At 32.8% G+C, this 13,298-nt stretch overlaps 1 protein-coding gene and 1 long non-coding RNA gene across 2 annotated transcripts; both read right to left on the reverse strand.

Moving 5' to 3' along the window:
• Positions 1 to 3,417: 3,417 nt before the first annotated feature.
• LOC127130086 (uncharacterized) lies at positions 3,418 to 6,949 on the reverse strand. The gene is made up of 5 exons (XM_051059159.1): positions 6,888 to 6,949; positions 5,640 to 5,760; positions 4,646 to 5,534; positions 4,043 to 4,459; positions 3,418 to 3,932 (listed from the first exon to the last, which is right to left on the reverse strand). The coding sequence occupies exons 1-5, from the start codon at positions 6,947 to 6,949 to the stop codon at positions 3,418 to 3,420; spliced, it is 2,004 nt and encodes a 667-aa protein (XP_050915116.1).
• A 232-nt stretch (positions 6,950 to 7,181) lies between these two features.
• LOC127125848 (uncharacterized) lies at positions 7,182 to 13,098 on the reverse strand. The gene is made up of 3 exons (XR_007804822.1): positions 11,961 to 13,098; positions 11,775 to 11,851; positions 7,182 to 7,290 (listed from the first exon to the last, which is right to left on the reverse strand). It is a non-coding gene; the product is annotated as an uncharacterized LOC127125848 (long non-coding RNA).
• Between the last annotated feature and the right edge of the window lie 200 nt (positions 13,099 to 13,298).

Raw genomic sequence — 13,298 nt, forward strand, 5'->3', positions numbered from 1 at the left:
TAAGTGGATGACGGGTGTTACATGTAACACCACAAATTCAATTAATTTATTTAATTGAATGTAGTTGCATTTTGTTTCATTTATTTAAATTAATTTATATGTTTTATTTGGATAATTGGAGAATATATGTGTTTTGGAGAGTATTGGAAAGAGTTAAGAGAATGATAGAAATTAATTGAATTATTTTAATTAATTTAAATTGAGGAGAATGATTAAAATAATGTGATGGGGAAAAATTGGATTTAAAATAAAAAATAAGAGAAATAATAAGTTTGGGAGAATAATTGAATTATTAGAATTAAATGATTAAAAATAGAGAAAATTGAAATTAGTAAGAGGAGCAAGAGCATTTGGAAAATATGAGAGCAATGAGGGTGATAAGGGAAATGACATAATTAGGAAATTAGGTTTGAATTAAATAGAAAAAGTGAAGGCTAGACCTTTTTACAGTACGTGTTATTTTGGAGAATAAGAGAAAAGAGACAAGAGAGACAATCTGGGGTTTGAGAAGATAACTCCATTGTTGAGGAGCTTAGGGGTTGCTTTGCTGGAAATCCAAGGTAAGGAGAGAGATTACTCTTCTATGGGTGTATATTGTATGAAGGATAGAGAGGGATCCCTCACGCTCCTCTAGGTTTTTCTTTTGATTTCACCATTGTTGATGTGTTCATGTGTTTATGATGAAAATTATGTCAATTGCATGTTCAAATGTTATGATTCATGAATTAATCTGTGTGTTATACCATGTTTAATTGTGATGAGATCGTTATATGCTGTTAAATTCATGATATGATGTGTTTGAATGTTATAATAAAAATTGGTTTGATGTATGGGGGTTAGGGAATGGGGAAGATGAAGTTAACATGTTGAAAATTGATATTTTTGGAATTTTGGCTGATGGCAATCGATTGACATCCTGTGTCAATCGATTGCGCACGTGAAAAATTAGAAAAATCTGAAAAACTAAACCATGTCAATCGATTAATTTCGTGAATCAATCAATTGCTCTTACCCAAAACGTGAAAAATTGGAAAGGAAGAATGTAATGAAAACTAATGTCAATAGATTGTCCCCAGATGTCAATCGATTGATGCTAGTTAAATTTTGAAAAATTGCTGAGCTGAAACCTATTATTTTATCCTACTGATTTTTCCATAACTCTAGTTTCGTAAATACAAATAAGGTGCGGTTTGAAGCGTTGGAAAATTAACACGTATGATTATCCCATAGTGATGTATTAAGAGGCTAGATGGGTGATGTAATTTTGAAAATTAATAGTTTTACTTGGTACGTAATAGTTAATTATAACGAACGAATGGTTAATGGTTGCAAATGAATGAATTAACGATGAAGTGGTGTTAAACTGATTTAACATGATTGAGTGACATGTGGATGTGTATTCGACGTGTGAATATATGATGTGAAGTGCAAGTATAATCATGTGAATTGTTGTAAATACTTGATGATGATTGTTGAGATGCGTAGTTCAGAGTAAGAACTATTGTTGATGCATCAAAATGCATGACTATATAATGATTAATTATGTATATTTGATGCAATGATAAATAGTTCAGAAGGGGGGACCCGATTTCTAAGAGGAGCAAATGTTGAATTGGTACCACATGCATATAGAGTCGAGGTGTTGTCATATTTTCTACAGGGGGCTCGTGTGTTCAGAAGGGGGGACCCGGTTTCTAAGAGAACTAAATGTTGAATTGGTACCACATGCATATAGAGTCGAGGTGTTGTCATATTTCCTATAAGTTGGCATTTGTGAATTGATGATTATTGTGTGAATACATTACCTATTGATGATTGTTGTTGTTGTTGTTGTTTAGGCTACCATTCCTGATCTTTTGCACTGCTAACATATTTGAGCGTATTCTCACCCTTTTGTTGTTTTGTTTGTGTGTTCATGTATTATGTGTACAAATACTCAGAAACAGGAGTAGTAGCTGTTGTGAATTTGGAAGATGGCCTTGGAGCTCATCTTCATTTATTTTTATCGTTTATCGTAATTTAGTGGTTTTAGTGCTCTGATCTTGTAACGCAAGGAATTGAGAATTTTTACTATGTTTTAAATTAATGTTGAATTATATGATTTAATGTCTAAAACTTTATTTGTGAAATTTAATTTTGAAGTTGTTGTGATATGATTTTTCGCTGCTTGATGTTATTGTGTTGATGAGTTTTTGGATGATTGTCGTAGTGAGACCTTAATTGTCGATTAAATCTTTTTATATAAGTTTAGGGATTTAGGGTGTTACATCACCTTGGTGACGGGCTGACCGTCATGCTGTCAGAAGGGGATATTTTGTTCCAGTTCATGTGGTTCGAGCAGTCGGTTCGGAATTTTGATGTTGTTTTGTAGTTTAGTCGATGATTGGCAACTGTTTGGTTGTGTTGGTGTTGTTGAATTAATTATTATGATTTTAATTAATTATGGTGGAACTATCATTGTCGAATGATAATTGACTTATTTATATGTTGTGGTTTACATGGTGTAACAATCGTATGGAATGCATATGACACTGTTTTGTGATGTTATATGATGTGAAAATGACTATATTATTATGAGATGCATGATTATATGGTGATTAATTATGTATTGTTGACGTAATGATAAATAGTTCAGAAGGGGAACTATTTGTATGCTCGTATGCATTGTTGTTATGATTGTTGGATAATAATTTAGAAAGGGTGAGTACTATTATGTATCAATGCATGTTGTTTATGGTCATAAGGGGGACCATGAGCATTGTTATTGTTGTTGCATTGATTTGTATGGACATGCATCATTGTGTCGTTTCGTTAAAAGAGACATGTACGCTAGTTTAGAAGGGGAGACTAGTGGTTTGTCCCAAGCTCATAAGGGGGCTTGGAGCTCAGAAGGGGGGTTCATGGGTTCAGAAGGGAGACTCGATTCTTTGAGAGAATCAAATGTTGAGTTGGTACCACATGCATAGTGTCATGTTGTATCGTGAGTTTCATTGCATACATGTGTATTTTATTGTGCAATGAGTGTGAGATTGTGACAATATTGGTTATTGGATGTATGATATTTTTTGTGTTTATCTACCTTTGCATTCTTTACACCGTTTTATGTCAAAGATTATTTCTCACCCTTTTTTCTTAATGTTGTCCACCATGGACATCTTACAGACAGGGTCGGCCCAATCAATTCAGAGCCCCTGTTCTAATTTTAAAAATGGGCCTATATATATATATATATATATATATATATATATATATATATATATATATATATATATATATATATATATATATATATATAATTTTAATGATTAAAAATGACAAACAAAAGATAAAATTATATATTAACGAAATGAAGTACCAAAAAGTTCAAAGATATTGTTTAAACTACTAACACCATTTCTTACAACTTAAATTATCTAACTACATGAAAAGAGTCTTCCTACGAACACTTTTTGAAGCAAAATCGTCAACTAAGTCTTCATATTTTATTGTCTCCAAAATATCATTTTCAATAGCTATTAATGCCAATCCATTAAGCCTTTCTTGTGACATGGTTGACCGCAAGTAAGTCTTTAACAACTTCAATTTTGAAAAACTTCTTTCTGCAGAAGCAACTGTCACAGGAATAGTCAATAAGATTCTATATGCAATAACTGTATTAGGAAAACAATCCAAGCCTTTTAAAAATAATAATATATCAGTAGGTCTTATGGTTTCTTCAGGCAACATTTCTCTTAGTAACTTCAACTCTGCAAAAAATTCATTCCCATCAATATCAGATTGCTCATTATGTTTCAATGCCTGCTCAAAGTTAGTACAAGAAGACTTCAAAGTTGCATCATCTAATGATTGTAACTTGTGAGAAGTAAACAAGAAACCAAAAATACTTTCATACTCTTGGTATTGCTCAAACCTCTTATTAAGAGAAACAACAGCTTAATCAACAAGGTAAAAAAAATAATTAATCCTGAATGATTCTTCTTCGATAGCTCAACTGATGAGATATTCAAATTCTCATCAAATTGCCTTTTTCTTTTAATTATACGCCTTTGAGAAAATATTGAGGCAATATTCAATTCCACCGCAATTTCCTTAGCATTAATCAATACCTTATAAAAACTTGTTTCTCTATATCCCTCAAAATACGAAATCAACCCCTTAATTTTTTGCATAGCAACATCAATAAGCATATCCTTTTCCTGTAAAAGTTTGCTAACAGAATTAATTGCAGATAATATTTCAAACCAAATAATTATAGCCATCAAAAACTCAAAATCACCAAGCTCATTTGTTGCTAAGGATTTAGCTTCATTTTGTATTTTAGGATCAAGATCATTTTCTGACACTTCAAGCAAAGCTTCTGTAAATTCTAACATTTGAGTTCTTATAACTTTAACACTTTCTACACGACTCTCCCAACGAGTGGATGACAATGATTTTGGAGTCAACCCTTTTACATTATCTTTCAAAATTTGTCATCTCTTAGTAGAATTGGCAAAAATTGTATAAATGCGTTGAACAACTCCAAAAAAAATCCTAACTTTAATACAAGAGTTAGCCATATCACACAATGCCAAATTAAGACTATGACAACCACAAGGAGTATAAAAGGCTCTCGGATTTATGTCTAAAAATCTCTTTAGCACACCTTGGTGTTTTCCTTTCATATTGGACCCATTATCATAACCTTGCCCTCTCACGTCAAATAGGTCGAGACCAAATTCTTTCAATTCATTTTGTAAAACATCAAAAAGCCCCTGACCACTTGTATCATTCACATTCAAAAATCCTAAAAATGATTCCTCAATATTAACAGAAGATGAAGAAATATCCACATATCTTATTATCAAAGACATCTGCTCTTGGTGACTAACATCAGGAGTACAATCAAGTATCACTGACAAATACTTTGCCTGTTTGATTTTTCTAATGATTTCAATTTTAATCGCAGAACCAAGCAATGAAATCAACTCATTCTGTATGTTATACCCAAGATAATGAATATGAAATTTTTGAGTTGTAACACGTCTAACATGTTCTTGGATGATTGAGTCAAATTCAGCTAACATTTCAATCAATCCCAAAAAGTTTCCATTGCTATCTTCGTACAATTTCTCCTTAGAACCACGAAAGGCTAAATTATGTTTAGCAAGAAATTTCACTATTGAAATAACTCTTTTTAAAACATTTTTCCAGTGATCCTTTTCTTTCTCAATTAATCTTTGAGTTGTTTTATCAATAGTTTGAAATTTTTGCTGCCTTTTGCGATACCCATACCAAGTAGTCATATTTTTAACATGTCCCATGCCTAACTCGTGCTCTTTAATTCTTTCACCAACATGTACCCAATCACTATAACCCTCATTTGCTAATTGTCCCCTAACAATCCCATTTTTAAAAACTTTACAACAAAAACAAAATACTCTATCAAGCTCTTTCGAATAAACAAGCCAATCTTTATCACATATCTCTCCATTTGATAAAGCTCTAGTATACAAATTAGCTGTAAAATGTCTACTCAAACTATCTCTAGGACCCTTCACAATAGAATTATCTCTTTTAGGACCTTTCACAACTAATAAATCAATCAGTTTAGGTTGAAGACGATCCTAATTTCTTAGATCGAATATATCATAATCAACATTATCATCATCATCATCATCGGCATCATCATCATTATTAACTTCATCAATAATTGACACACTATCAAGATTATCATTTTCAATGGACACACTATTAAGATTATCATTTTCAATAGGCACACTATCAAGATTATCATTTTCAATGGGCACACTATCAAGATTATCATTTTCAATAGGCACACTATCAAGATTATCATTTTCAATAGGCAAACTATCAATATTATCAACATAACGACTTTCATTTGAAACTTGTGGTTCTTTGATTAAAAATTTATCAAGAGCTCCTACTTGAGATTGAATTAACTCTTCAATTTTTTCTTTTTCTTACGTTTACCATTTCCACATTCAAATTTTCTATTCTTAGGAGGCATAATAAAAAAACCTGAAATTTCTCACAATGTCTTTTGTGTCCGTCGATGATCTACTAATTATCCTGTTGTGAAATTGTGTTCCTACATCAATAACAAAAAAAATCAATTACATTAAATAAAAGAAATTATAAATTAATCATAAAAAAATATTAATAATTAAATCATGGAGAAAAGACTTTAATTAATATTCAATTATATTAGTATTGATATTTTTTATGGAGAAAAGACTTTAATTAATAATTGCAATTTGGTCTTATGAGAAAAAGTAGGTATAAAAATCGTCACCAACACCAACGATATTCTTGTTTTGAATTTTGATACTATTAAGTAGTATATACAGTATACTAGTATCTCATTTCACCCTAAAATTTTATTTATTTATATATTATAATTTTATAAAAAACACAAGTTACCCTCTTTTCTACCCTAAAATCTAAAATCTAAAATCAATATTGATACAGGAACTAAAATAGGATTTCACCCTAAAATTTAAAATAAATCTAAAATTACTATTTTTTCTACCTTCAAATTCAAATAATCACAATAAAAATAAATGGAAAGTAACTAATTGAATAAACTAATCTGATAAAATAGAGGATTGAAAAGGAAAAATAAGATTTTTTTTCTGGTTTCAAAAGAATAACGTTTGAGAGGAGAGAGAAGTGAGAAGGTGTGAGAAAGGAGAAAAAAAAAACGTTTGGTTTCCAAATATCCTATTTTTCAGCATTTAATATTTTATTTATTATATGTGATACAAAAATATTTTTATTTATTAATTTTTTTATATTCACTAATAATAGTTAATTTGAGGCCCCACAAAAAGTGAGGCCCTGTGCTACTGCACAACTTGCACAGGAAAAGAACCGGCCCTGCTTACAGATAATCAGGAGTAAAGTTGTAACTGTATGTAGAAGGTGGCTTGTTGGATCTATTCTTCATTTACTTATAGTTTATCGTAATTTAGTGGTTTTAGAACTCTAATCTTGTAACATCGGGAACAAGGCATTTAGTGTTTTTATATGGTTTAAAGTCTCACTCTTTATTTGCTAAGTTTTAAATGTTGAAATTGTTATGATATGATTTTTGCTGCTTATTATCAAATGTGTTGATGAGTTTTTGGATGATTGTCATAGTGACACCTTATATTGTCGATTAAATATTTTTATATAGGTTTTGGGGTTTGAGGTGTTACAGATCTAGTCTACAACATTCAGCTAGCATATATTGAGATTCCTCTATGATCCGCGATGGAGGTGTGCAACAAAATTTCCAATAATAACCTGCATAATATACCAAACAACAACCAATATCAAAACAATGCTTACCAGAGTATTAGGCAAAATAGTAAAGATAATGATTATTTTTTCATTTGGGATGATGATATAGATCAAGAACTCAAAGATTATGAAAATCCATTATGGGAAAATTTCTTGCTGACAAGCCCATTCAAAAAAAAAATCCCGATTACAGGTTTGGCAGGGATATAGTATGATCCCAAGGGGCTTATAATCTCTGAAACCGATATGGGGCTATTCAGAATTATGATGGATAACCAAATGGATGTCAAATGAATTCAAAAAGGGCAATCCTCAACTGTTTCGTAACTCTTGGCCCGATGTTAAGCCATGGAACCCAAATACTCAACTGAATCCCATCACTTTCAATCTAGTCCCTATGTGCATTTAAAGTCGGGGACTTCCTCTCAAATTGTATCCAAGTAAATGGGAGCAAAAATTGGTGTAAAGATGAGTGAAGTTCTGAAAGTAGATATGTTCATGTACCCAAAAAAAGATTACCATCATTAAGGTTAAAGTTCTACTGGATGTGACTGAGCCGCTAAAACCAAGCATGCACAAAGGAAATGTTAAAGATTGTACAACCTGGATCGATTTTAGGTATGAAAAATTGCCTAACTTTTGCTTTAATTATGGATTAATTGGGCCAAATGAGGAGTATTGTGTGAAGGAGTACCAGAAAAACCTCGATCCTTCTGCTAAGAACCCACACTAAAATCCAGACCAACCATGACAACAAACAAGATGGACAACAATCTATTATTGTGCATGAAAATAAAAGGAAAAGAATGAAAGAAAATAACACTATCAGCATTGAAGAAAAGACAAGCTCATATCCAAGAGCCATCCTGGAAACATGAAAGTCCTATCGTTGAACTGTCGAGGGTAGTCCAACTCTCGAATAGTGTGAGCCCTCAAAAGATTGATTAAAAGTCACCATCCAGATATCATTTCCCTTTTTGAAACAAAATTAGGCACTATCTCCTTTAATAAAATCTATTTTCTTTTCACTTTTAGTATGACTAATTCCCATGTAGTGGATGCCAATATCTCCGGTGGAGGCAGGGCTGAAGGTCTTATTCTTCTTTGGAATTCTGATGCAAGTTTGACTATTCATAATGCTAATAACAACTATATTAATTGCTATTTTGAGTGTCATTCTATGTAAAATATGTGTATATTAATTGGTATTTATGGTTATCCCTTCATCCATAAGAAGCACTTAACTTTTTCTTTACTTTCTAGCCTTAATAATCTATACTCTATGGACAACTGGATTTTTTTTAGTGATTTTGACTTAGTTAATTCTTCTAGTGAAAAATAAGGCGGGCAATCCCAATGATGATAACTTAACTAATCTATTTTCGGATACTATTAAGCCTTGTAATTTGAACGGTATTAGGTTTACACATGACATGTATACTTAGGCTAATAATAAGTATGGTAATCATTATACCCAAGCTAGACATCTATTACGTTATGTTTTTGACCATACATATATCCTCATTTATTTCAATAAAATACATGATAATATTTTAGACAAAAACACAAATCCTAAGCACCTCAAACTTGATCGGACAAAGTCAACAAATAGATTGTTCTCCAAAGTTGGAATGATTCACGTGGGGACTCGGTTGAGAGACTAAAAGCTAATTTGGATAACCTCTCTAAATGGGGTTGTGATAAGTTTGGCAACCTTACTAAGAAGGTTTATTTGGTTCAAATGGAGATAGATTATGCGAGGAAAAGCAACAAAATATTGAGTATTAATTCAACTGAGCTAAAGTTGGATGAAGCTCTCAAGATTTAAGAGACCTATTGGAGTCAAAGGGCCAAGAGTAGCTGGTTAGCCGAAGGGGACAAAAATACAAATTTTTCCATTTAAGGGTCAGTTAGCGCAAAAAGAAAATTTTATTTGCTCATATCCAAGGAGCAGATGGTATTGTTTTCATTAAAAGGGATGACATAAGTCATGTATTTGTGGACTACTTTAAAAACATTTATGCAACTAATAACAATAGTAGTGATTAGGACAATATATACAAAGTCATTGAGAATAGAGTGCATCCAAATATGTATGAGGCGTTCCATCAAGCCTACACGACTAAAGAGGTGAGTAAGGTTATTTTTCATGTGAAAGGGTCACCCTCTCCTAGACCGGATGGGCTCCCAGCTTGCTTCTACCACCATCATTGGGACACCCTAGGTAACAACATTATAAACTACACTTTTGACATCCTCGATAACAATGGTAGTGTTTTTCATCTCAACCAAATTCATATATGTCTCGTTTCTAAAAAATCTAACCCCTTAGTCCCTTCGGACTATCGCCCCATCTCTCTACGCAATGTTATTCTTAAGATGGTTACTAAAACAATTGCTAACAGAATTAAACTGCACATGGACAAAATTGTTAATCCTAATCAAAGTGCTGTTATTCCTAACAGATTAATTATTGACAATATTATCCTAGCCTATGAATCTTTCCATACTTTCCATAAAAATTAAAGCAGAAACAAAGGTTATGTTGGTTTCATGCATGATATGGCCAAAGCGTATGATAGGATTGAGTAGGATTTTATTGAAAACACGCTTAAGGCCATGGGGTTTCCTCAAAATATGATGAACAATATTATGCAAGGTGTTAATACAATTTCTTTCTCCATTGGTATTAATGACAACTAATCTAATTGTTTTTTTCACTTGAGGCATTAGGAATGCAAATATGCCATCTCCCTACCTTTTTATATTGTGTGTTGAGGTCCTTTATGACTTACTCATTGATATAAAAAAAGGTCACTATCAAAGGCTTGGCTATAGATAAAAAGCCCATGATATCTCCACTTTTTTTGTGTGCTGAAGATAGTCTCATATTTTGCAGGAAAAAAAGAAGAGGCCGAAGAACTTCATAATATTTTTGGAAGGTACTAATCAACATTTGGACAACTTATAAACTATGACAAATCAAACATGATTTTCAGCGCTAATGTTCTAAATGATACAAAGGGAAAAGTCAAAAAGTGGATGTCGGTCTCTTGTGAGAATGAAATTGGAAAGTAACTAGGGTTGCCCACTCAAATTGGAAGATAAAGGGATTTTAGATACCTAATGGAGAGAGTTAAGAGTAGAGTCAATGGTTGGAAGTAAAAACACATTTCTTATGTAGGGAAGTACACATTGATTAAAGATGTGATACAAGCTATATCTAACTATGCCATGAGTGTTTTAAATTTCCTGATAATCTTTGTAATGATATTGACAGACTATCCTATAACTATTGGCGGGGAGCTAAATTCAATTAAAGGATAGTATATTGGATTAGCTGGGACACGCTCTGCCTCAACAAGAATGAAAGAGGCCTTGGTTTTTGGAAAATGAGTATTTTTAATGATGCTTTTTTAGAAATGCAATTATGGATGCTGGTTATCAATCAAGAGACCTTAATCCAAAAATGCCTTAAAGCAAAGTATTCCAATAACACCTTGATTTTACAAGCTAAAAATAGAAATTGGACAACTATGTTTGAAAAAGTATCCTCTAAACCAAGGATCAATTGCTCCAAGGATGTTGTTGGAGGGCAGGAAATTGGCATAATATTAATGTGTGGGTAGACCCTTGGATTCCTTAACAAGGCTGGTTTAAAGTCCTAACTTGGAAGCCATTATAGTCCAATGTGCTTTGGGTTAGGGACCTGATTGATAAGGATAGTCAATAATGGGACTCAACACTCATTAAGAAGATATTTCTATATTATGATTATAATAGAATCATACAAATACCTCTCAATTTACAATATGAAATAAATATGCTTATGTGGTCACCAGTTTTTCCATGATCATAAGGTTAGCACTGACCCTAGTGGATCCAACTATGCAGTTTCTTCCATTACACGGAGGAAGACGTGGAGTTCTAAAACTCTTCTAAAGTTAAATCTTTGTGTTGAAACATCTTAAATAATGTTATCCCGACTAGAATTGAGCCATGTAAAAGAGGAATATCCCGCCCTCTCTTATGCTCTTATGTAGTACTAAAGGTGAATCAATAAACCATATCTTTAAATAGTGTGACTGGGCTAGAAAAGTCTTGTTTGGATCTACCCTAAGTGTTAATTTCCATGGGCATGATGGAAAACTCAAGGAATGGCTATGGGATATTATTATCAAGGAAAAATATAAAGACATTGTTATGAATGTTCTAAACATCCTATACATCATGCGGAGGGCTAGAAATAAAATGGTATTTCAAGATGCCAAACCTACTTACAAGGATACCCTCGGTTATAATAAATCCCTTTTCAAAGTTGAGGATCTCAATATGCATAATGACAGGTCCAGTAAGCATAAAAGCAAGCACATACATAATCATAATCAGAATAGGCAGTCAGATAGGCAACTTTCAGTCATCAAGAGTAATCACACAAATCTCGGCAAAAAGGATTCCTAACTAAAATAAATATGAGTATCACATACCTTCAAATGATGATGAGCTAATCACTAGCAACTTTGTGGATAAATATATCTTGGATGTTAATCATCAAAAGGGGGTCCTAGAGGAAGCAATAACGGGAAAAAAGGTTGTCATACTAGAATGGGGATATATACTGCTAACAATATCAAAATGAATCAGGGGGTACTTAAAAGTATGGAGGTTGTTACCTGTAGTGTAGATGATAACAATTGTCATCATAGAAAATACAAGGGTAGGCAATGAGGCGAGAACTAAATCATCAAATTGATTGATGGTAGCTTTGGCTTCAAATGAGAAGGGTCCAATACCTATAATAATATGGTCATATAAGAAAAATTAGGGAACAATAGGGAAAATAATGACAATCTTGGCTTACATGGGCTAACAACTCAAGACTAGTTTGTTTACTCTAAGGACTAACAAGATATCCCTGTGCAAATAAATATGCAGGACAGTCGTAATGCCATAATAGCCTAAAAAATGTGAGATGAGATACAATCAGTTGATGAATAAGAATAGGAAGCAGGAGGAAGGAGAGTGGCAAGAAGGAAAGAAGAACCATAACTGCAAGGAAAGTATTCTAAGAATCAGCGAAAATAACTATATCACAAATAAGAGGGACAACAAATTCAACGACATTACCAGAGATTACCATCAAGATAAGGGCAATTACATTGATGGGTTGAATCGCTCAAGTCCTATGGAGAACAATGATATGATAAATCCTGATTGGTAGATGGATCTGGGGCACCACAATTGTGATGCTATCACCCAAAATGAAAACAACAAGAAGAAAGATACATGAACCAATAAGGAGATTAGCCACATTAAAACAATGTTTCATACTAGAATTAAGAATAAGCACAAATATGGGAGGGTTTACTTAAACAATCAGAGCAATTGCAAAAATCAATGGAACAATTGTGTTATGCCTCAAGCCCAAGATGATTATCAAGATGACACCACCAACATTAACAATTCCAACAACAATACTATCGTTGATGATAAATGGAAAAGTGGTCATGGGAAGAAATAATCAATAACATGCACACAGATAGACACTAAGATGAATAATACAAGAAACAAGTGGAAAGTTAAATTACACAATCAAAGGAAGCATGACAGGGGATAGATTCCTGAAACGCTAAAACCAACTTTTAAGCTCTAGATGAGAACGCAAGAGACACTTGAAAAAATAACAAGCTCATGGCTGATGACGTTAATAACGAGGTAGATACACACACTATTGAAACATGCACCAATCTTGTTGTTGAAGAGGAATGGAACCTTAGAGCGATTATAAAAAATGGGAGGAATGATATTGAAGCTTCTATGTACCGGAATCAGAGCCCATTCTATCTTAATTGGTTTTAACCAATTTACCATTTCATTTTTATCATTCAGGTGAAAATTTCAGAAATTACATGTTTCACACCCCTCGCACCGGAACTCCTGCAAAAAGACATCGGTATGTATTTTTCCCAAACCGGAAGACTTCAAAAATGACTTCTGGAACACACAAAGCA

This window comes from Lathyrus oleraceus, chromosome 3 (genome assembly GCF_024323335.1).
Source record: "Lathyrus oleraceus cultivar Zhongwan6 chromosome 3, CAAS_Psat_ZW6_1.0, whole genome shotgun sequence".
NCBI lineage: Eukaryota > Viridiplantae > Streptophyta > Magnoliopsida > Fabales > Fabaceae > Lathyrus > Lathyrus oleraceus.

What these genes read in the sequence shown, in the direction of transcription:
- LOC127130086 (XM_051059159.1), bottom strand. Translation starts at nt 6,949, where the DNA reads ATGAAGAATAGATCCAACAAGCCACCTTCTACATACAGTTACAACTTT. An exon ending in AACTTTACTCCTGATTATCT is followed by an intron (nt 5,761 to 6,887) that starts GTAAGCAGGGCC and finishes TAATCTTGATAG; the next exon opens with TGTGCCTATTGAAAATGATA. An exon ending in CTCAATATTTTCTCAAAGGC is followed by an intron (nt 3,933 to 4,042) that starts GTATAATTAAAA and finishes TTGTTGATTAAG; the next exon opens with CTGTTGTTTCTCTTAATAAG.